This window comes from Meles meles, chromosome 1 (assembly GCF_922984935.1).
Source record: "Meles meles chromosome 1, mMelMel3.1 paternal haplotype, whole genome shotgun sequence".
Lineage (NCBI taxonomy): Eukaryota > Metazoa > Chordata > Mammalia > Carnivora > Mustelidae > Meles > Meles meles.
In genome coordinates, this window is record NC_060066.1 from 190985490 (window position 1) to 191010602 (window position 25113).

Genomic DNA, 25113 nt, shown 5'->3' on the forward strand with positions numbered 1-25113 from the left:
AGTTATTTTTTCCATGAGATCTTTCTGATGTTAGCTTCCAACTTTCTTCACTGAAAAACATCAACTATCACTGTTTTAATTTCAAAAGCACTTTCTTGTTCTGATTTTTAAAAATAAGTATATGGCATATTGTCTTTTTTTAATGTACTATCTTATCTCCCTGAGAATATTATGGTCTCTCTTTTTTTGGTTTCACTTTACCTTTGTTTTGATTCATTTCTTTCTTGTTGGAGATTGTCCATTCCTATTAACTATTTTCCATCTGGACTCTCAGCTCCACAATCCTTATGTATGGTCTCCAAGTTTCCCCCTGGAGAAAATGCCTCAGTCTTCTATAGAACTGTCCATAGCTCCTGGCTTTGTGAGGCTGGGATAGATGCTACCTCCTACATCACCTCCTCACTTTCATCCCTCTCCAGCCCCACTTTCTTCCATGGTGTCCAGCACCCAGCACCTCCTGAGACGCTCAGGACTCTGCAGGAGGAATTGTTTGCTTCTTGTCTCCTTCAGCAGGCATCTCAACATGATCTTCCCTTGCACCACTGAGGTGTTTACCATTTCCATCTTTGTAGATAGTGGATGGGATTGCTGGCTTCTCCTAGTTTCACTGAGAATGGAGTTTGTATAGGTTTTCTTGCTCTCTTTCCTATTTGGGGGACAATTTCAAGAGAAGAGGGACAGAAACATCTTCACCATTGTAAAACCAAAGTCTGCATTAAGGAGACATTAAATCTGTATTAAGTCTACATTATCTTTTAATCACCACAGCTATTAACATTGTCGTTAATAAAGCTGAGGTTTAGAGAGATTGAGTTCTCTGCTCAAGGTCAACATTAGAAAGTGGCTTAGAACCCAGGTCTGGCCAAGGGCAAGTCAATGCTTTTTCTCTTACTCCCTCCTGCCTCTGAAATCAGAGGCATCTCTTGTCTGAAATCAAGAGAGGGTAGTAATCTGTGGTCCAGCCTGTGGTTAACACCTGGAGAGACAATATGAAGAAGACTTTCAGGAAAGAAAAGGGCTCTTGAATTTGTCAGAATTGTAGGTGATTAATGTCTCTCTCAGAGACCACAGATAATCTAGACTCTTGGCCAGGAAAATCAATAAAAGAATAAATAAAATATACTAGAAATTGGGTACAGCCTTGCGGGTAGGGGCTAAAGAACTTGGGGAGAATCCCTGACTCAGACCATGGAAAAGAGAGAGGGCCTAACTCCTAAGAGAATTTAGAGGAGAAATTGATTTCCAGGTTCCCAAAAAGAAAGGTCAGTGAGGCCAATGGTGTCATACTGGGAGGGCAGGAGAAATGCTCCTGTGGGCACAGGACTGAAGCTGGTCCTGAGACATCAGTGATTTCTAGACTCCAGTCATTGGTATCAGGACTGGACTAGTCTGGGTGGGGTTGAGATTTCAGATAACTGATAGGATTGGTAATAGAGCAACTTAGAACTGATAGTGTTGGTCCATCTTTTATGGGCCTAACTCATTTTTTTTTTTGACCCAAGAGTGGTCTTACATTAACTTGCTGTTTAGTTTCATCTTGTTAGAATCTGTCAAAGGCTGACACATGGGTTTCATGTCATAGACCATCCCTGATCAGTGATGGCTGCTTGGACCACCATGGGGAGAACAATTCTATGGCTTTGTACAGGCTCTGGGAACCGCAGCTTAGTGATGCCTGCCTTGGGTGTAAGAGAGCTTACCACATGCTATTACCAATTGAGGTCATCTCCTCCCTCCAGATTTGTGTCCTCCACACGTGTGGTCAGGATGCTTTCAACAGCCTTATTCAAGTCACTGATAAATGTTGGTTGAGATAGATCCAAGGGCAGTGCTATCACTCACAGTTTTGAGATTGGCCTGGAGCTTGACATTGATATACAATCTTTGGATATAGTCTACCCCATTCCAGATTGTTTTTGGAATTGATTCCCAGGTCACATTTTCCTGACTTGTGTCCAAGAGAGATTTTTTTTCCCTATAAAGCAGCCTCCCGAGGAGGGTGCTTTCCTTTTATGCCCACTCCTGTGATACAGGAACTGGGATGCTGAGCAGTGAGCAGGTCACAAAAGAGAAGAGGTTAGCCCTTCCATTTACGACACCTAGGGTCCTGTATTTATGCAGCAGTGCTGGGGACTCCAGCCTGTTGTCTCCTGCCAGGTCCTGGGTTAATGCTGTGTCTCATGCATGGGGGAAATGAGCAGTGAAGATGACACAGAGCATGACAAAAATAAGCAGGCACACTCCATTTCAAGCGGCTCACACTTTTATCATAAAATACAAACTTTCTAAAATTAAGTGTCTTACTTCTACTTTACCAACAACAACAAAAACAAAAATCACTCATGTCGGCTAACTACAGGTGCATATGTGGTTGAGCAGGTGAGTATGACTATGAGGGAGGTGCGTGTGTGGTGTGCAGCATGTGGTGTGTGTGAGAGGGGCTGTGTGTGTGAGAGAGTTGGTCAATAGTTGGGTCTGGTCTTGCTGTTTTCTGTCTGTGACCTGGTTGGAACCTTGGCTTTCCAAACCTTAGGCCACGTTATTACAGAATCCAGAGTTCCAGAGCGCTTAGCCCTCACCCAAGGGCTAAGGTAGGAGGAGGGAGGAGAGAAGATCATCTAAAAATTTATGCCGTTCCCACTGGAGGAAAAATATGGGCTGTTCATCACGGGCCCGCCAGCCGTCGAGCCAAACCTGGAAGAGAAAGAAGACAGACGTTGTGATGGAACTCCTGATGTTAGCAGAGATATTAGGGAAAGTACTATGTTAATTTTGTGGCTGTCACAGACTAGAAAGATCATGACAGGCGTGGAGGCTAAATGCTTTAGCATAATAAAAAAAAAAGCTTTGGCTCTGGAAAAATAAAATATTAAAATGATACAATTGGAGGACAATTAAGAGCTTCTTCTGTCACTTCCTTAGGAAAAGGAGCCCTTGGCAGCCTGTAGGGACTGCCTCTACAGACCCAGTGCTCTCTCCATCTCCAGGACCACACAGCAGGGAGCCTCTCTGGATCTGAGCCCCTTACCTACGGGCCTAAAGCCATTCTACCTGCCTGGGAGGACCAGGTATGTCCTTCAGGAATTCCACAGCATCACAGAACTCAGGGCCATGTCCCAGTGTGGGATCCAAGAGTCTAGACAATTCCAGGGCTCCCTCTCCCCTCATCAGCTAAGTCAGTCTTCCCATTTCAATACCCGTGTGAGGAATAAGCATTGAGACATCACTGCATGCCTGGAACTTTGCTTAGATCCTCAAGGAAAGAAAAGCTGAGAGCATTGGAGCCTCACCTTCCAAGCATAGAAATGTGCACACTTCTGCTTTTCACCCCAGGCACCACTGCTGTTCATACTTAGAAAGAGAGTTCAAAAGCCATCTCCTCTGTGACCTCTTCCCTGACCTCTCCAGATGGAATCATTTAATCACACTTCTGGGATCCTACAGCAATTTCTTCACCCATCTGCTAGGATGTTTTGAGTGAATGGGAGCAGAGCTCAGTACAAATCACAATAGGGCAAATGGCTAGATTTAGTCTAATCCGGGGATTCTCGGCCCCTTTTGAGCTGGGCAGATGCATATTACAGAAGATGTTCACGTTCACCACACCCTCCCATGAACTGATGAAACAAAAAAAGGGAGGGGGTGGGAGAGGGAAACCACCACACTAATTTGTAATGCCTCAGCCGGTATGGTATCCGTCACTCACTCTCAGCGTCATGGGCAAGCTAGGCTTTGGGTTGGTTTGATTCCCTTCTCGTTAAATAAATTCCAGGAGAGCAGGGGCATTATCTGGACTGTTTGCCACTTTATGCCCAGGGCCCAGCTCAGGACCTGGCACAAGGCAGGTGCCTTGTAAACAAGTATCCTTCCTATAATCCCATCTCTTCTTCCCTCTTCTGGAACTCATATCAGAAAAGAACTGATTGAAAGTCATGTTAATACAGGGATACCCTGGATTCCAGTCTGACTTACAAAATAAAAACAGGAACCCATATTTCAGGATTTAATAATTTTTGGTAACAAATTACTCAGGACACACCTCATATCTGATTGCCATGCCCCACGCATCTAGGCCATTCAGGTTGGGAATTCCTGATGGGTTCACCTGCCAAGGGCATGGTCTAGATAGGATGTCCACTAGAGGGCCAGGAGGAGAGGCAGCTCTGTGGACTAGAGTTATCCGGGAGTGCTTCCTGGAGGAAGAGGAAAAGCTGGAACTCACTTGAGCATGGCGAACTGTCCTGGTTTGCCTGCAACAGCTTCTACATTGGCATTTATGGGGTGATTACTATTTGTGTTCCTTTCCACTCTCAAACTTGTCATTGCTTGGAAGATAAATTGCATGATTATCCTGCCCCATGAATGTACGCAATTGATTTGGTAGAGTGAGGGGAGGGCTTGTGTCCCCCTTCCCTGAGAGCCACAGGCTCCTTCCTCTCCCTCTTCATATAGTTTATTTTCTTGGTTTGCTCTTTGCTCCTGACCCTGCTTGTCTCCCAGGCTACACTCACCCTCAGTGCCTTTCCTGCCCAGTGCAGCCTCTGCTAGACCTGTTAAACCCACAGAACTGGGAAACCTGGACACCACTGCCGTACTCCATACTCACTGGGTCCCAGCCAGCGGTGCCCACATCACTCTGTGATCCTCCCCACACTTGCCTATTTCTTCTCTCACCTCACTAACACTCCCTCTTGGATCCTCTGCTGGGTCCTCCACATTTCCCCAAGCTCCCTACATGTAGGAGCCCCCGGGCTCAGTCTTTGGGCCTCATCTCTTCTCCATGCACACATGCTCCCTGGGCCATCTCATTCCATCCCATGCCTTTAAATATCATCTATATGCTAATGACTCCCAAATGTACATTGCCAGCCCCAGCCACTCCTCTGAGCCCCAGACTCACATATCCACCTGCTTATCAGCAACACCACTCATATGTTTAATGGGCATCTCCAACTTTGCATATCCAAAACCAAACCCCATCAACAGACCCATCACTAGTCATCTTGACCTTAGTATTTTGTTTATATTTTTATTTTAAAGATTTTATTTATTTATTTGAGAGAGCGAGCGAGAGAGTGAGCAGGAACGAACACAAGCAGGATTAGAGGCAGAGGGAGAAGCAGACTCCATGCCGAGCAGGGAGCCCGACACGGGGCTCAAACCCTGGACTCCAGGATCGTGACCTGAAGCTGAAGGCAGACTCTTAACCAACTGAGTCCCTACGTGCCCTTGACCTTAGTATTTTGGCATTGCCACTTGTTCAAATAAAACACTGAAGAATCATGCTTGACTTTTCTCCCTGTCCTGCCATCAAGTCCTGTTAATTTGACCAAGAAAATAAATACTCCAGATTTTTTCACTTATCTCCTTCCCACAGTCTCTGCCCTAGTCTACACCGCCAGCACCTCTTTAAGATTTATTTACTTGTTTATTTTAGGGAGAAGTAGGGGGAGGAGCAGAAGGAGAGGGGCAAAGGGGCAGGGAGAGGGACAAGCAGACTCTGCACCAAACAGGGAGCCCAACGCAGGACTCAACACAGGGCTCGAATCCCACCACCCTGAGATCAGGACCTGAGACCTGAGCTGAAACCAAGAGTTGGATGCTCAGCTGACTGTGCCCCCCCGGGGCCCCCCACCAGCACTTCTTTATCCCATGGCTGTCAGGGCTCCTATCCTGCGGCCCTGCATCAGCTCTTGCTCTGTGGTCCAGGCTCTGTACATTGGCCAACGTCACCTTCTTCAGACAGAGAATTAGAACATGTCCTCGGCAGTGTAAAAGCTATAATAGCTCCCCACTGAGCTTAAAAGAAAACTCCTCACCATGCCCACCAGGTCCTATCTAGTTTGGCCCTGCTTCCTCTCTGATTTCAATTCCACCCACTGCCTCTCCTACTCACCGTGCTCTGGCTACATTCCCCACCTCGGGGACACTGCCCAGAGTGCTCCTCACCCAAATCAGTTGTCTCAATTCATTCAGATCTCAGCTCAGGAGACATCCCTTCATTCTTTCATTCCCTTACCCCCCACACCTGACATGTGCGTGGCTTGTTTATTTCCTTACTGTGTATTTCTTTCCCTGGAATGAGAGAAGGAAGTTCTTTGCCTTGTTCCTTCCCTTCAGGAAACGCTGCCTAGAACAAATAATCCTTTTGGAGGACATGGGCCTGCACCCCGCCTTGCCTCATTTTTCTGATTTCCTGACCTTCTCAACCTCTTGGGCCACAAGCCCCCCCTGCTGACCACTCCTCCCCCATGTCACTGACCTCCCACCATGTCTCCGGCAGACCCCAGGCTCTCTCCCACTCCCCAGACAGCTCCTTTCTCAGCCCCTTGCCATGCTTTTCCTCTCCCTGCCCCTCTGCAGGCAGCCAGAGACAGGTGTGGACCCCCGCTCTTCAGCTCTCCATCAGTGCTTCGCACCTGCTGACTGATGGGACTTGCAGCTACACCCCCTCCCCGGCACAACCGGTTCTGGTTTCTGCAGTCTCGCCTCCCTCAGGCCCAGTGTCATGGTGTGGAATGGGACTTGTTGGGGACAGGTCTTGATTCTACTGCTGTCTCGTATAGTTGCACCCCCAAGGGAGGCAAGAACCTCTGCTACAGACCCTCTAGTCCCCTCCAGGCTGCACCCTGTCTTGCTTCCTATTTCCTCCCCTCCAGCCCATCTGTGCACTCCAGGCTGCACCCATCTGCATTGGATCCCAGGACTACCAGTCAGAGTCTTTAATATCCAAGCCCAACCTCCCTTTCTAATCCTATTTTCCACCTTTTTCGGGGATAAATCGAATACTTCGAGCAGACGCCTTTGTTCCCCAGGCCTTAAGCGTGCTGCACACTTTCCCATCTGAGGGATGGACCCTCCTCCAGCTGCTGCTCCCTGAAACCTCCCTGCAGACCCCCTGCACACCACCCAGCAGGGGTGCTTCCTCTGTCCTTGGGCCATGCTCCCTCTAGAGCTAGGGGGACGGGGATGTATTGCTGTTTGTGGGATGGGGTGACTGGGGGAGATCCTGGGAGCCAGGATGTCTCTCATCTCTATTCTTTCTCCCAGAACAAGGTTGTGCCCTCATCTCATCCCCTCTCAGTCTCTGAAGGGAAGGACTGTGTCCTAGGCTGGCTCCCCATAGGCTACATTCATATTAACCACATGAACTAACACAGAGCTTTCTGGGGGGTTGGATGAAATGCATCCTGATAACCTGTACAGGAAAAGGGAAGAAAAGAGGGGGAAGAAGGAAAGAAAGAAGGAAGGGAGGGGAAAAAGGAAAAAAAGGAAAGAAAAGGAATCATGGATTTCATGTTCAAATAACATTATCGACCACCCCCATGAACGTTTTCTATGCACCTTGGGAAATTAAATAGTCTGAGAATTCCAACGGTTAAGAAACCTGTTTATCTTTGTTTCTCACAGCTTTGCCCAAACAGATCTGACTCTGGAAAACTTTTTCGGACAGGTAATCCTCTTACAAGGCATTCAGGGCAAAAACACTGAAAAGATGAGAGTTTGGGGAGACCTAGGTGACGTCACACTGAGGGTCTGTGACGGGGAGGTGGACAGGAAGGGAATCCATGTCAGGCTGGGGAATTTGTCCCTCACCCTATCAGCTCAGTTCCTCAAACTGGGGCACAGCTTCCCCAGGGTGTGTGAGGCTCTGGTCTTCAGGAGCGATGCGGCCTGCCTCTCGGAGCATGAATACGAGTTGAAGATTGGGTGGGTGGGAATGAGCGACCGTGTGCTCTTCTGTCAAGACAAGGAACATTAATTTACGGCTGACCAGCACGTAAAATTTGTATGGAATTTTCAGCTAAAATGCTGAGTTTATGTTGACTGCTTGCCGTGAAGTCCCTGTCCTCTGCTGTTTGGGGCCCTTTGGAGGTAAAGTACGAGCAGCCGTGATAAGCCCGGGAAGCCCCTTCCGCAGGGCCTGTTACAAAGTCAATGGGATGTTGGAGAGATTAGCCTGGGAAGGAGCTCAGGGTGCTGTAAGGGGGGCCGGAGGAGGGAGCTCTAAGAAGATTACTCAGCCATATCCTGTTGTAAACTAATCAAACAGGCAAAGGCAGATGGGTCACGCTCTGTCACCTGCCACCTGTTAGAGACAGTGTACCTGCCGTCCACGGCCAACTGTGTGCCTACGTTTCTGCAGCCAGACGTGGGGCCCCAGCCCCAATGTGGGCCAGCCTCACCTCATACCAGGTCTCTCCAGGACACATAGAGCCTCCGACTGGCACAGGTCCCCTCCCTCCCCTCAGCCATGGAACATTCGCACAGAGAACGCACCAGTGAGGCCCACCCAGTATGTTCCCCTCCCTTGCCCTCCCCTGCAGATTTTGGGATCCAGGGTGGACTTACAGTGTGAGGTGAGGACTCACCCATATGCCTGGGGAACGAGGTACTGCGGCCCATCTCCTGCCATGGGGGAAGGGTCTCGGGCATTGGTGGACAGCTTCGGAGGTGTCCTCTGGGGGTACGGATAGTTGGGCTGGACGAAGGGAATGTAGCTCAGCAGGGGAGTGTAGGAAGAGCGGAAAATCTGCTGTCCCATCTGCTGTGGATTGTACGGTGTCACCTGCAGGTCAAAGAAGAGAGAGGGCTGGGTCCAGCAGAGCCCACTGCTTCCAGACCTCCAGTTCCTGGCTCTAGCCCCAACCCCAATCCTGGCATCCCCTTCAGCCCCTGTGCCCCTCAGTCACTGTAGGTGTCTATTAGGCACCCTGTTGAGATGGTGAAATCCCAAGGCTCAGATTCTTATCTAAATGGCAAGATACTTAATTTGTCTGGGCCTCAGTTTTATCATCTGTAGAATGGGCAAACATTCCCTTCACTGTACAGAGATTGAGTTGGTTGATAAAAGCAGAGACTGGTGCATAACAAAGAGGAAATAACTTTTATTTCCGTTCTCTGGCCTGCCTCCCTACCTCTTCCTCTGTCAATAACCATCCAAAAAGCCCTTGTTCATTTTTAAGTCTTTTACTATCTCAAAAAAAAAAGGTCTGTTGAGATTTACACGTCCCTGGCTTCTACCTCAGGATCTCAACAGACTCCAAGTCCAAGACAGCCCGGCTCAGTGGAAATGCCTGTGCCAGGTGATGGGGATATTCCGCCAGGCCCATGTATCTACTGGTTGACCACTTGAGCTGTGGCTGCTGTGAACCCGAGGAACTGAATTATACATTTTACTCGATTCAAATGTAAATAGCCACACATGGCTAATGGTTGCAGTATTGTACAATGTGAGTCTAGGAGAAAAGGCATACCCTAAATGATGGAGAGCTCATTACATCTCAGGCACTGTATTCTACTACTGACAGCTCCAAATGTCAGAAAACCCTTTTGTGTATGGAACTGACATCCATCCTCCTGGATGCTGAAGGGAGTTTCCATCAAAACTGGGGAAACTTCTGGGCTTCCTCTTTAAAAGCCAGAGTCTGGGGTCCGAGCTGCTGAGGGATTCAGCACACTGCCTTCTCTCACCCTGCAAGTCCTTATCTAATTAAAAACAAAAACAAAAACAAAAAAACACAAAGGATCGGGCTCATTGAGGGCTTAAGGCAGGCCAGTCCCTTCCTATGGATTCTCTCATTTAAACTCCAAACAGCTTGTGAGTCAGGACCACAGCTCTTTCCACTCTAGAGATGAAGAAATGAGGTTCAGAGAAGTTGACCTTGCACAGTGAGTGCTCCAAGTGTCTGAGTTGCACCCAGAAGCCCCAAGGCGTGAGACTGGTACCCATGCCCTGAACCGCAACTCGATACCTATTCCCTTCAAAAGCCCAAGCCCCTCCCTCTGGGCCCTCCTCATGTCTCCTCTGGGGGACAGGTAGGACCTGGTGATGCTGGATGTGGGCCCCCAAACCCCAAGATGACGAGCTAAAGGTCCGAAAGAGCCAAGACCTCACAGAGAGAACTCAGGAAGGCACCTCCCAGGACAGATGGAGAAATGGCAGAAAATGGGGGGGCTGGCGGAGGTCCGGGCCTGGGAGGGGATTGACAGGAAAGAGAAGCAGGTCCTGGAGCTCACATAAGCCTTCTGGAGGAATGTGTCCTTAACTCCGTGTAACTGGTAAACACCATAAAAATAATGCCCCTCTGGAATCATGTCCGGGATATTCTTTGCTGGCAAAAGCAATGACAGAATAGTGTGCCCGGAAAGCCACATCTGTATAAAAGGTTGATGTAAACAGATGTCCCTGGAAAGATCCTGAAGGAACCAGCAACAGCACCTGACTCTGAGACTTTTCTTTTTTATTTTTTAATTTTGTACCATGTTCTTATATTACTTTTTCAGATACACACACAAATGTAAGCTTGACTCAACATGCTCCCTCTGGAGCTAGGGGCACATATTGATGTTTGTGGAATGGGGGTGACTGGGGGAGACCCTGGAGCCAGGCTGTCTCTCGTCTCTATGTTTCTTGACCCCACACAGCCCCTACTGTTAGAAAAGTAGCTCTGGCTCACTTAACAAAGTAACCTGTACCTGTGGGCTCTTCTCTACCCTCTGGAACATTCCAACATACTTCAGGTCAGAAGTACAGTTTGCTCCCTGAGGGGAGAAAAGAGGCTTAGGGGTGTGAGTCTGAGCGTGGCTTCTGTCCACCTGTGTGTGAGCGGGGGCAAGACCTGCCTGGAGACGCAGCGTGGTGTCAGCCTCTCCCCTCACACCCCCCTATCTGCCCCAAGACTTTCACTATCTCTGAATACACATGTGTGCCACTTAGCGGCAGACATAGACCTATGTCTTCCTTTGTGTCTCTGTATCTGTGTGCATCTGTCTCTGCGGCTTTATTCTGATATTGTGTTTTTGTGTATGTGTGTACAAGAGGCAACAAGCCATGGTCGTTGGCAGCATGGACTCTGAAGTTAGGCTGCCCAAGGTCAGACCCCGATTCTGTCCTTGTGTAATTTTCAAGTGTATATCCTCTCCTGGCTCACCCGTGGAAGTGGGGGGTGCCAGATTTAGCAAACAAACAAACAAAAAAGACATCCAGTTAGGTGTGAATTTCAGATAACAGCAAATCATTTTTTCATATAACAAGGACCCATACAATGTTGGGGGCTTCCTTATACCAAAACTTTATTCACCGTTTAACTGGATGCCTTCTATTTTAACTTGACAAACTGACCCAGAAGGAGAGGAGTCCTTGGCCCCACCGATGCTGGGCAAAACCATGTGGTTTTCTTTGGCCAGCGGAAGGCAGGTGGACACTGCCATGTGCTAGCTCCACGCTGAGGCTCCCAGAAGCAGTGGGCGTTGCTGCTCACCTCTCCCGCTCTCCTGTCGCCCACCCGAGGCAGGAGCAAAAGCTACTCTATCTTCAGCATGGTCCCCACAGGGAGACCCGTGAAATGGGCTTGAACCCAATCCCAGCCCAGCTCGACCAACCCACAGACCTGTAAAGGAAAAATAAGTATTTATTGTTGAAAGTCTCTGGGATATTGGGGCTGTCTGTCGCCACAGCAAAAGCTAACCAGTATGTTAACTTTATGACCTTGCACATGTTACTTAATCTCTCTGTGCTTCAGTTTCTTCATCTCTAACCTATTCCGCAGGGTGGCTGTGAAGTTCAAGCAGATAAAGCCCTTGGAGAAGGGCTGGGATGCAGTGAGGGCCATGGAAGCATCAGCATCTAGCACCTGGGAACACAGGTTTGTTTCCAAGTGCATGCTGCTTTCGTGTCTGCTCTCTGGGGCCAAGGGCGGGCCAGAAAATCTGGCTAGTGACCTGTTGGACCAAGACGAGGAAGCAGATGTCCTTCTGACCTGAAGGCCTTCATGGTGCTGGGACAGAGGTTGTGAGGAGGTTGTGTACTCACCTGTCGGGAGTAACAGCCCAGCTGGGGATGCAGGGCCTGCTGATAGGGCATCCTGGCTGCTCGCTGCGGGTACAGGCCCTGCGGGGAGAAGGGGGAGGCTCAGCGCAGTGGAGGCAAAGGGCTCCCCGCCAGAGAGCAGCAGCCACTTGGCCCAGCTTCCCGCTCATAATGCCTGGATGGCCAGCCTGCTCAAGTCCATCCCACCGCACTGTTAACCAGACCCCTCCATCGTCTGTCCAGCCACCAGGCTGAGCAGGTGCAGCTCACACCACACAGGAAGCCCCTGCTGAGCAGGCTTCATAACCTTTCGGGGGAGTGTTTAAGGGGAGAGGGATCTGATGGTCTCTTGAATCCCAGATCCACCCCCTTGGTGGATGTGTGACCTTGGGAAAGTCACTTCACTTCTCTGAGCCTCTTTTCCCTTGTCCATAAAATTATGTGTGTTCAAACAGGTAGGGCCTGTGAAGGCAGCCAAATTATCTCTGGTGTTATCTATACCCTTTTTCTAAGTGCTTTTTCCCAGACTGCAGTCCTGCCCCAAGACATGAGGCATCGATGAGCCTCTGCGTGTGTGCGTGTACTGGTTTGCCTCCATGTTTGTTTCAGCACGTCGACACGGGTGCTTCCTCTCGTGTCCGCCGCCGTGTGTTTCGGGAGTATTAGGCTGGGTCTCTGCGGCTGTGTCTGCACACCCACACATTCACCCGTGTCTGTTCCTTATGACGAGGACCGGCAGGAAGATAAATGAGTTAGTGCCTCCAACGGCTTAGAACCGTGCCCAGCGCGTAGCAAGGGTTCTGTGAATGTTCAGTATTTTCAGCATTGCTCACTGCTCCCCCACCTTGAAGAGGCGGTTGGACCAGTTCAGCCGAATGGGAAGTAGAACCTTTATTCAGAACTCCATCTGGGGAGGCCCTGGGCACCCATGTGTACGTACACACACACACACACACACACACACACACACACACACACACAGCTGGCTACAGTGGGTGGGGTCAAATCATAGTCCCTCCAGGCTCAGACTGCCTCTACCGAACAATTCAGTTATCTCCTAAGATGCAGCTCAAAACAGCCCTCAGGCCAGTATGTCTTTCCAGAAGATTCCAAACTGCAAGATGGTGCCCGCATTCTGGGCCAGCTTGTGCCAATTATCAAAGTGTTGATGGCTGACACTGTGCCCTTGATGACTTCTTCAGCACCCATGGGCTGACAGGGGGCCCATAGTCCAGGTCCCCGAGTGTACACAACCTCCAGAGCCTGCCCTGGCTCTCTGCTCCCAGGTTGACTGACACAGACCATGGTCGGGCTGCTCCCACTGCCACCAGCCCCTTTACTTGCGGCCAGAGCACCAGCTCCCCTTCTCTGCGAGCCTGCGGGCCCGGGGCAACCCTATTCACCACCAAGACCACAGCCTGGTCTCTGCGCCCCCTGCCAGGGCCTAAACCTGAACAGTCAGACAGTCACACAGAAAGGTTCCCTGCAGCTATTCTGGTGCACGGCGAGCTCCGAGACCAGGTTCCGCGTGCCCATCTCCCTCCTAGTCAGCCTGGGCTCTGCGTGCACAGCCAACTCCCCAGGGCCACCATCCTCCCCACACCTGGGCTGGGCTGCCCCCGGGGCCCATGCAAGACAAACAGCCACCCATCCCTGCTCCATCCTGGATGGGTTTGCAGGAGTCAGGGCCACATGCATCAGTATGAGCGGCACACTCTCCAACCTTCAGGACTTTTCTAGTTGTTCAAATTGCAATTCTGCAATTCTGTAAAATCACAAGCAAGGGTAAATAAACATTCATTCTTCTTTGCTTGAGGTCAGGGCCCCTTTCTACCTTCCCTCCTTAACTGGGAACAGAGTTCCTTTATGCCAAGAAGCAGCCTAGGAGCCTCCAGAGCTCCTTGGTGCTGCGGACTTAGTCTTCCATGGCTCTGCATCGCTCCACAGTGGAGCTCTGAATAAATTGGATTTGGGACCTCATCTTTATTCCTAACGTCACGCAGGAGAAGAGACGAGGATAGACCGTTCCCTGTTTCTCCTCTCTGTCTCCTCAAGGTCTGTGGAGCTCCCTGACCCTGTTTCCTAGGAAAATCAGGGCTGAATAATAATAAAAACCAACATCTGTATCATACTTTAGACTTTTCAAAGCCCTTTCTCACCCGTGAACTCAATTAACCTTACAACTGAGTCCATGCCACCGCCAACGTCGCTGCTGCTAATTGCTACGAGCCCATTTCACAAGTGAGGAGACCAGAGCTCAGAGCATTTAGCTAACTTGAGCTTGCCCAGAGCCACCCAGCTTGAAAGCAGCAGACTTCTTTAAACGCCAAGTCTGCCAGTTCCAGAACCTGCCTTCTTTTTATTATGTCAGGCCCCTGGATGAGCCGTCTTGAAGCTGGACGGCATTATGAAATCCGGAGAAGCTGCGAGAAGGTAAATGGCCCTGTTCTCCCTCGCTACCTGGGAGGGTCATTTTTCTCCAGCCGAGGCCAGGAAGCCTTAGAGGCAGCCGTGCGCTGCAAACACCGGCATCTCTAAAAACAAAGGACCTTCAGGCTCAGATAATACGTTCGAATCTCACTCCCTCCAAAAAGCCAAGCCAGAGACAATGGACATAGCAAGGAGCTCTTAGCCACTCTTTATAACGTGAGCCAGCGTGCACCTGCTTTATATGCTGAGCCCCGAGTGCACTTAGAGCGAATCGGTTTACAACGTATAAAATGATGAGGTTGCTTCTCTTCCCGGGTTGGGGGGAGGGGGTGGCACATAGTGCTGGTCTGCGACTTGTGCCTGACCTGTGCTGGACTCTGGGCATCGCAATCTGTGAATGCCCTCGCCTGGCCGACGCCCAGCCCGTGGTTAGGGTGGAGCCAAGGCTTTTAAATTACTTCAATGAACGAGTAAACATAAATAAAAAGGAACATGTTGCTGAGTAGGTGAGTAAAGGACTGAAGAGTGAAGGAGCAAACACAGAAATGCCAGGATGGGGAGCACTGGAGAAGAGGTCTGGGGACAGATGAGGGCGCTAACAGGGCAGTTCTCTCAAGACCTGAGAAAGGATGAGACAGATACGGGATTGACTCGCACTAGCCTCCCCCTCCATCATGCTTCACGCAAGCCCCATCCTGAGGCTCTCCATCCTGCAAGGGGAGAGGGTGGGCACTTGTCCTCTTTAGCAAACAAACAAACAAACAAAAGGGCTTGAAAACAAAACATCAGAGAGAAAGACAGACACTTCCCTGAACTCTGTGAGCCTCTGTTTAAGCCTCTGGGGCTGAGTCTGGTGGTCCAGCTCAGAGAGGCTCTATGTGGGGTAGAGAAGGTCTGCCTTCTGCACAGGGGACACCTAAGCCCAAGGCTTGCCGCTCTGTTGTAAAGGAGATGACACAGGGATTCAAGGAGTCATGGGAGCGGAAGGGACACAGAGACTGGGTGAGATAATTTGCAGGTGTATTGCCTTCTCTGTGTGCCCTCTCCATGCTTTCCTGGGCCAGCCCAGGGCAGCAGACCCCCAAGGACTTGGGTGTACAAGTTGGTGTATCCCGCCCACATACCTACGTGCCATTCTGGAGAGGCTGGGGCAGAGGCCAGTAGACCAAGAAATCTCAGATGCTGAGCACCTTTCTGGAACAACTGAGCACAACCTAAAGGGACTCTTGAAGCTGCTGAATTGAACTAAGGTTTAAACCAGAGTGGACATTGATTTGATTTTTTTTCCCTCCTTCTGTCCAGTGGGCGGCAGCTCTTAAGAATAGACAAACTAAAGAAACTACATTTTCCTGCATAAATAAGTTCCATGAGAAAATTTCCAGGAGCCCTGCTCCTTGTGTTTCACCGTCACTTCGTGTCTGCTCACGAACTCTCTTTAGGTTAGGAGCCCCAGACTGTGAATGCATGCCAGGCCACAGGAGCTGGTACAAACTAAGACTACTCAGATGTCCTTTAAATAAGGTGGTCATATAGATTGGCATCCACCCCAGAACACTTGGGAGTGAAAGGGGGTGCTTAGAATAATTACGTTGAGATAAAAGACCAAAGCCGGGACTGTCCCAAGTACTCTAGGACACACGTCATCCAACTCTTAAGGAAGTCACAGCAGGTGGGTGGGAAACAAGGACTTTGCCCTCATCCCATGCTGGGAGCCCAAGGACTTCACAGGCCAACACTAGCAAAGTAGAGGTGAGGGAACCTCTCACTCACCTGATACTCACCTGATACTGCGGGAAGGTGGAGTGATTCGTGAACACAGGAGGCGGTGGGTAGTTCAGGTTGAGCCAGAGCGGCTGGTTCAGGGTGGCTGAGGTCAAGGCTGTAGCAAAGCGTGGGGTGAAAACATTCCCTGTGTACTTGAGGTTGCTCTTGTCGGCCACCGTCACAGGTGGGTTAACTGTGAGTCACAGGAGAAGGGGAGTGCCTCAGGGACTGTGGAAGGAGGAGGCCAACACACCCGCGGCACCAGCGCCACCCCGGGGTTCATGTTCTCAGATGTCAGGTCCTTTAAGCTCCAAGGGGGTTCCTCAAAGTGTGGGGGACTTTCCAACTATGGGAAAACATCCTTCGCACACACCTGGCCAATTTGGAAGAGGTGCAAATCCCAGCATGGTCTGGCTTAGAGCCCTTTCTCCACCATTCGCTAGTAAAGGAGGTGGTTTAGCAAGAGAAAACAATACCCCAGGTTGCTAGGGCCATAGTTCACCCATGTAGAAAACCAAATGCTTCTCAGTGCTTTACAAAAATCCAGTTTTATACCAGCAATTGCTATGCCATTGGAATTCATACTAACCGAATTATTAAAGCAGCCGCCTGAGGATATACACGTGGCCACACTGAGGACCTTAACCAGGTTACATAGAACTGACACGGTATGACCCCAAATTAGTCTGAATGGATGAGATTGGGTTGGGTTGTTCTAGGATATGAATCCTCGACTCTCTCCCTCTGTCCTGTGGGCTTCTAGAGTCAAAGATGGGCCTCAACTTCCCCTTAAGAACACTTTTGGGGGAAAGGAGGTTTGACGGAGACAGATATAGGGAGAGAAAGGAGGGACATGCATAACCTCAGTGTAGGAATCATCTGAAGCATGGATTTTTCCTTGGCTTGAACAACTTGAGAGCATAGAGGTATGCGGGCTCAGGGCTGTATTCAAACTGACACCTCGTGGCCCCCCTGGGACCCTGAAATTCACCTGCATTCCTCTAGCAGTGGTAGTCCTGATAAGGGACATGGGAGAGAGTCATTCCCCCATTCTATGAGTTTAAAAACAGACACCCAGAGAAAGCCAGTGACTGGCCCTTGGATGAGGCAGCCATTTGGTGGCAGAGCCATCACGAGGCTATGAGAGTGTCTGGAATCCCCTTCCTCTCCAGCCCCTCCCCCTGCAGGGCCAGCTTACGTTTCAAATCCAGCCCATCCACCTCGACTTTGCTGCGAAGCTTTAGCTGCATGCTTGGGTTTTTGGTGGCCCCAAGAAACTCATAGAGCAGGTTCTTCTCGGCCGGCCACGCAGGCTTCTTGGTTGGTAGGGCCGTGGTCACGGAGCCCACTGGGTCACTGCACCCCTCTTCACCGCAGGTGTCCTTCCGGCTCTGGGGCCACTGACTGAGAAAGAGGCTCTCTCGACCCTTGGTCGGCTCCTTGATGCCAGAGTTCCATTCTATGGCAGGGGAAGGGAAACTGAGTCAATGGGTCTGGGAGGCCATGGGCTGGATGCGGGGAGCACTTTCTTGTGGACAAAGTGACAGGTCCTCCCTAGCACACACCTGTGGCTCAAACCGCTCTGGGGTCTCCCTTCCAGCCCAAACCAATCCTAGTCTCCTCCCTGAAGCCTTCATGGACCACTGCCCATCATAGCCTTCCCCTCTCGTCCCTCTCATGCATGCAAACGTGGATCCGTCTGTCCATCCATCCTCTCTTCCTTCCATCCAAACTTCCTTCCTTCCAATTACCTTTCTTCTCTCTCTTTCTCTCCTCCCTCCCCTCTTCTCTGCTTTCTTTCTTTTCAACCTCTTTTCTTTCTTCTCTCCCTCTTTTGTTTCTCCATTCCCTCTATTCATCCACAGTGTCAAGCTTGGGATACGGAGCTGCCTTCAGCCCCGCTCCGTGGGGAAGATGCGCAGCTTCTATAGAACATGTGGCCTAGTGAGGTCTGGCCCCTCACCGTGGACTGTACTCCTGCTTTGGTGCTCACGGGTGATCCAGCCCATTTGTCAGCACCAGGCCCTGACCTGAGTACTGAGGACACCGATGAGTCAGAGCAGACTCAGGCCTGCAGGAGCTCACAACAAGGAGGGAGAGAGAGACAGACCCAGAAATAGCTCCAGGACAAGGCAGATGGAAGCTGTGAGGTGACAGAGGGACACAGTGGGAGAAAAGGGTGGCTGAGACGGCTTCTCTCGGAGAGGGTCAGAGGGTTTCCAGAAGGAAGTGGGCCTTCCAGGAGGCCTTCCGTCCAGGAGTACAGGGAGATGGCATGGCAGGGGCGGGCATCAGAGAGACAGAGCAAGTGCATGTCCACACAGTGTGTGCCATTGGGGCCAGGTCCGGGTCTCTCTGCAAACAGACAGAGCCGTCCCCTGGTGTGGGATGCTGCCTGGACCATCCCAGGACCCTCTACAGCAGTGATTTTTTCACCTAGATTTCCTTTCAAGCAAAGAGACTCATTCTTCAAGCAAAATTAACTATGGGCAAAATTGTATTTATGTGGGTTTGTTTGTTTTTAAGGCAAAGTCTGGCTGAAGTAGTGCTCTTCACTCCTTTCCCAGCCTGGAGGCTTTGCAGGTCTCCATGGAGCTTGGCTGGGAAAGAGCGCCGGACACCCAGCAAGGACCTCCCATTGTTCCTGGAGCAGCTGGATCAGAGGACCTGTGCCCAGTGTCACCTGTTGGAAACAGATTGGTTCCCTCCAGCTCGTGCCCCACTGCAGGCCAGTGGTCTTGTGGCTAAGTCTGGATAGGACCGGGCCTGCCCTCCTAGCACCATCCCAGCAAAGGAAAGAGTGCTCTAGCCTGAGCCAATTTAGAAGAAAATGACATTTTTAGCAAAACATGTCCCTAGAGTCTCTTCCAAGAGTTTCTCTGGTTGCCAAGTTTAGCCCCCAGCCAGTGTGCTGAAATAACAGTACCCACTAATAATAGCCTTTTCCCCAGAGACCCACACACCTGCCGTCTCTCACACACCTCCCGTTGCCTTGAACAGGCCTGCCACTCACTCAACTCCAAAGCTCCCTCTTTCAACATCTGTGTACACAGACAGACAGAAGACAGACACACACACATTCTTGCCTGTTGTTCCTCTGCCTCACTTACGTGTGCATAATGATGCACACAAGACGGATACACAGAGATACACACACAGAGACACACTCAGATGCCCCACACCCACATTTTCTCTAGCACACCTACATCTATAAAACGTCCTTTGGCACACCTTTGCCCACACATCTATACATAGATACACACACACACACACACACACACACACACACACACACACACAGTGGGGAGGGTGGGTGGGACAGGATGACCTCCAAGCCGGCAGCCCTATCCCACAGAGAACTATCCAGGCATCCTTCCTGGAGAAGGAGGTAGTAGGAAAGTCTCACGCTCTGGGCAGGGCTCGGCCTTCCCAGAATGTTCCAGAACACAGAACATGCACCTCTTTTCTTAAGGAGATGGATTCGGGCCCTCCCAACACAGCATCTCAGTTGTCAATCCATGCTTACAGCGTGGGGGTGATTTTTCTTTTGGTTGACGTATGATCACCCCTCCTAAAGACTGCTGACTGTAAGCAAATGCCTCTGCCACCAGTCTGGCTTGGAACCATCCAGTCTGAGTGGCTGGATCACAGCACGCAGAACCTGGAGGTAGGGTGGGGGGAACTTGGAAGGTGGCTGGGCTTTCAGGAATGGGTGTGGACTCCTCAGTTAGCAGGTGGAAAGACACTGTTCTAGGGTTCAGGAGTCCCAGGGAACAAGTTCAGGGCAGTCTGAATGGCACGTGGAGAGTTTGCACGTCCCCCACCCCCACCCCCATCCTGGCCCCAGAGTGAGGAGGACCAGTCCTCGCGGTCAGAACAGGTGCCTCCATCGGAAGCCAGATGACCCCAGCTGCTAATCACACTTCCCTCCTATCCAGCTTAAAGTCCCTATGCTGCAGTTTCAGCTGGGGTAAAGGCCTCCGTCAATGTATTCTGCATGCCTGGATTCAAAAAACGAGCCAGTTACCACATGTGCCTCTATCTCCTCTCAAAGCATGTTGGGATCAAGGCCACTGTGTTTGCTTCCACAAGCCGTGTCCCCATACATGGGCATCCAGCAGAGGGGGCCTGTGGGTGCTGAAAACCACTTGCACTTGGGGACTGTGCATCAGAAAGACCACCGTGTCAAACTCTGTTCAAAGATGCTGCGTGCACCTGCTGCAGCCCTAATGGGCTCTCCGGCAGGTTCCTCCCTGCAGGCCTGCTCACTAGCCCGGCCCCCAGCCACACTCACCCATTAAGAGGTGCCCCTCCACGGTGGACTCAGCCTCGGGCTTGGAGCGGATCTTGGCAAACACCGGGAGCTGCCTCTTCTGAGCAGGGAGCTCAGGAAGCTTTTCAGGGGGTGCGGGAGGTGGGGGCGGCAGCAGGAGGAAGGGGCCCAGCCCTGTGGGTTCCCTGGGTCCCGGGCCACGGAACATGCTGTTCTGCAGGAAGTCTTTGATGGCCCTGGTCTCCTCCAGCACCACCTTGTTGTCAGGAGCCTTGGCTGCCTCTGTGGACCTCAAGGGGAACTGCGCCAGGAGCTTGTTGATTTCCGAGTTGGAGGCGCCCAGGATGTGGCCCCCGTCTTCTGTCCCCTTAACACTCTTGACCTTGGCAGCACGCAGAATGCCTGTGACTGTAGACATGACAGAATCGCAGTCCTGCCGGCTGCTGATCATGGACACGGCCACCTTCGGATCCAGAAGGGTGTCGGCAGCAAGGATGGCTGCTCCTGGGTACTCACTGCTGTCGGACAGCGGGGGAGGTGCAAAAAGGCAGGGAGCCGGCTGTCTGGGCCCCTCAGGGGAAGTGCCGGGTGCCTCCAGCTCCCCAGAGGTCTCTGTGACTAAGATGAGGTGCTCTTTGGTCAGGCTCAAGAATTCCTGCTCCACCAACAGGGAGATCTCATCTTTGTCATGGCTGAGCTCCAGAGCTCTGCAAACAGGTCAGAAAGAGGTGGCTTAATGTCAGCTCACTCGGGGGTTGGGGGTGCCTGTAGCAGGCCCCAGGCCGCAGGGGAAGGGGGCAGAGAGAACACATCTCCAGGTAAGAGAAACCCACTGCTTTCTCAAGAGGGAAAACGCACAAACAGCGGATTCCCAAGATGTTTCTAGGCCCCCAGCAGGCCCAGCACCAAGAGCACAGTTCTGGAAATGGGGACATTGGGGTCCTCTCCAGATGCTCCGTCTTGCTGAGTAACCTAAGCCTCAATTTCAGTCCCTCCCTCCCTGTTCAGTTGTGCCCAGGACCTGAAGCAATGAAAGACCAGCCACGTTGGGGTCAGGAATGAGTCAACAGCCCTGAGCACAGAGGCCAGAGTGCTGGGGCTGAGCCCTGGGAGTAGAGGGCTGGACCGGTGCCCTGGCTCCCTCACTTCCCCGCTATGACCCTAGGCAGGTCGCTCAACATCTCCATGCCCTGTCTCCTCATCTGGTCAACAAGAATATCAGAGATGTGCAAAGCACTTTGGCATAACGCAAGGCCAACCCAAGGTGTGTCAGCCTGGTTAGATCCTGGAGACGGCACTGTGGTCCCTGTGGGTGGAGACCTGTGGCTCCCCACAGGCTGGCACGGCCCTCTGACCAGATCACGGCATCTGGGCTAAGCCTCACCTCTTGGGAGCACAGGGGTCGCTTGGTCCCTGCATGGATTCACAGGCATCTCCCTGAACTCCCACACCAGCCTCTACTCATACCTCCAACACTGGGCCCCAGCTGGACCCCAGTCAACACCAGCCTGATGGGCCCGATGGGGCCCAGGGACTCTAGGCTCTTGCTTGCTGGCTCTTTCCAGATGGGGGAGAGGATGGCAATCATGCCGGCCTGGTGTCTTTGGCCAGGGGGCACCTTCTTCCCTGACATGGTCAGAAGGACCATGGCAACCTAGCTTAAAACCATCTGCTTTCCCTATGTGATGGGCTCCCAGAAAAAGTGGCTGAGGTGGTCTACAAAGAGCATTCTGGAAACCGCTCAGTGCCCCTGGGGGAGGGTGGTGAAGGCAATGACGAAGGGGCAGGGGGATGATGAAAGTGCCCACGAGGGGAGCTTAGCTGTGGGGGAGGCCAGGAGCACACCCCTCCCTGACGGTTCCTCCCCAGGGCTCAGTGAGTCCCTCGAGCAGGGACCAGGAATCCTGCCGGCCGGGATGTGCCTTCCTCGTAATGCTCTTCGTGTGTGAGCACGTGCCTCACCCGTGCAAAAGAACAGATGCGCACACTTGTGGACGTGTTTGATGAGCACACACACGCACAGGTGCAAAACGACTCCCATCTGAGCACACGCGGAGCCAGGGAAAAAGTCACTGTACTTGACAACCACTCAGAACGAGTACAGCAGACAGTCCCAGGTTCTCCCAGCTGCGCCAGGCATTACCCCCTTAGTTGCTGGGTCCTCATGAGGTCTAGGGGGTCCTGGGAAAGGAGCTGGGTGGCCAGAGCCCTCAGGAAACACAGGGAAGAGCATGTCACCACTTAACCAACTGACCACCAGCCCCACAGGTGGCCTCAGCAGACTTAGAAGCAGAGACGGGCCAGGAGAAAGCAGACTCAAGCTAAGCAGACCTGGGTCTCCATCGGGCACTAATGCCTATTTCGTGTCTGACCCTGGAACCTTAGGGCCTCCTCTGTAGCCTGGGCATGACACCTGAACCAAGGTTGTGATGCTGGGGTGAGAACCTGGGGAGGCAACGCGGGTGCGAGCTTAGCCTGCGTCCTCTGGGAGCTCCCGAAGGCGGCATTGCTGCAGGGACACGGGGCTGTCTTCCACTCTGGTTCTCTCGTTTCTTCCATTCTCTCCTCTTCCCCTTCCCCCTCCACCCTGCCCTCTCCCATTCCCTTCCTTTCCTCTGTCCCATGTCTAGACTTCGGCTATAAATAGGACCCACTCTCACGGTTATGTCCCTGCGAACAATCAGATAAAGAGACCCCCCTTCTTCCTCTTCATCATCATCCTCAAAGGGAACAGGTGAATCTTGAGTTACAGAAACCAGACATTTGAAAAAAAAAAAAAAAACCTTACAAAGCAAGCTATACACCAATAGATTTTTTTCTTTTTTATAGGAAGACCTACTACAATTATGTCAATTTTAAAACATTGTGATAATGGCATTGTGGTTTATACTTAACAAAAAAATGAGCCCTTATCTCTTAGAGGTAGATAAAATTATGTCTAAGATTTGCTTTAAACTTAATCTAGCAGGGTAGAGGGAAGAGGGGGACATAGATGAAACAAGGTGGCCATGGGTTGACCATCACTAAAACTGTGTGATTGATCAGTACATGGGTTCATCATGTACCATTGGCTCTGCTTTTGGCAGATTTTTTTTTTAATAAAAATGCTGCACAATAGATGCACACAGAAAAAGTCTCGCCGCTTGAATCCTCTCAAGTACCAACTCCAAGAGAAGTCAAAGCAGATTCTGAAAGACCCTCAGGACCCTGGGGTCCCTGTATCAAAAACCACCCACAGACCGTCCCTTCTCAGCACTCAAGAGACCCTTGTGTCCCCTTCCCAACCTGGGACACAGGCAGATGCTGAGGATAAACCCCGGTTCTTTTTTTTTTTTTTTCTTTCCGTTCTGTTCAGTTAGCCAACATAGAGTACATCGTAAGTTCTTGTTGTAGCGTTCAACAATTCATTAGTTGCGTATAACACCCAGTACTCATCCCAATACATGCCCTCCTTAATACCCCTCACCCGGTCACCCCATTCCCCAGCCCCCTCCCTTCTGTAACCCTCAGTTTGTTTCCCAGAGTCCAGAGTCTCTCATGGTTTGTCTCCCTCTCTGATTTCTTCCCACTCCGTTTTCCCTCCCCTCCCCTATGGTTCTCTGCTCTATTCTTTATGTTCTACATATGAGTGAAACCATATGATAATTGTCTTTCTCGGCTTGACTTACTTCACTTAGCATAATCCCCTCCAATTCTATCTATGTTGATGCAAATGGTGGGTATTCATCCTTTCTGATGACTGAGTCCTATTCCATTGTATATATGGGCCACATCCTCTTTATCCATTGGTCTGTTGAAGGGCATCTCATGAACATCTGTTCTTACTCCTCTGGCACATTACAGCAATTAGGAGCCCCTTAGGAAGTTGGCATTCCCAGCAGGGGCAGCACAGTGCCAAGGATACAGGGTCCACTCCTGCTGTGGGCCCTCCATGCACCCCTGAAATGCTGCTGCCAACCTCCCAGCCCTCCCTTGAGCCAGTCTCCACAAACTCCTACTTCCCTTGCTTCTGTCACAAATCCACTACAGACCAGACAGGAAGCCAGGCATCTCTATACATGCTTGAATTTAATCTCCACACTCGTGAGCAAGAGATAGCATCATTCCCACTCTACTGATGGGGGAAAATGAGCCTGGTCGAGGCCAAGGACCTTGTCACCTAGAAAGTGTAGGAATGCGGGTGGGTTTGGCTGCCTTCACGACCTCCTCTTACCCCATCCAGCTTCCTTTCCAGGGATAGCTATCTAGCAAGGACTCCCTGCTTCATGGCTGAGCTCTGTTCCCCAATCAGAGTGCAATCAGGTCTATTGCTGGTTTCATTCCATCACTCCAGCCTGGGGAGGATCATCGTGGTGAGTCCTGAGTCTGTCATCCGTGGCATTAGCTGTCCCTGACAGGTCCATATCAGCTGCATGTCTGATGAGCATGTCTTGTGGGTCTTCCGCCAATTTACAGATAGAAATGTTGAAAGGAATGAGTCCAGGGCTGAGCCTTGGAGACAGTGCTGGAGACCCTCCCCACAGCCTGACAGTAATCCTGGATCAACACTTTAGGGGAATAAATCAATCCAGTCACTATCATCCAATCTCTTCTTCTCCAAGACAGCCTTTATCAAACACCTCTCTGCAATCAAGATTCATCACACAGTTACAAGTCCCTGATCAAGGATGTCCCTACCTGCCTTCTTTCCAACCCCCAAGAAAACAAGATTTGTTTGTTCTTGTAGGTTCTAGAAAACTGCCTGCCTGCAGTGCTAGGATGTTCTCAGAACTCAGATCAATCTATCTCTCTGCTTAAACCTTCATGTGGAATCTCATTACTTATAGGATGAAAT

General features: G+C 51.0%; 1 protein-coding gene across 1 annotated transcript in view; it reads right to left on the minus strand.

Moving 5' to 3' along the window:
* Positions 1-2618: 2618 nt before the first annotated feature.
* Positions 2619-25113, minus strand: part of C1H1orf94 (chromosome 1 C1orf94 homolog) — a 38003-nt gene continuing 15508 nt past the window's right edge. Inside the window, exons 2-7 of the mRNA XM_046009422.1 lie at positions 20301-20986; positions 17205-17465; positions 16024-16199; positions 11816-11893; positions 8373-8569; positions 2619-2694 (exon numbers count right to left, since the gene is read on the minus strand). Of these exons, the coding sequence (XP_045865378.1) occupies positions 2619-2694; positions 8373-8569; positions 11816-11893; positions 16024-16199; positions 17205-17465; positions 20301-20986 (1474 nt within the window). The remainder of the gene's footprint in view (positions 2695-8372; positions 8570-11815; positions 11894-16023; positions 16200-17204; positions 17466-20300; positions 20987-25113) is intronic.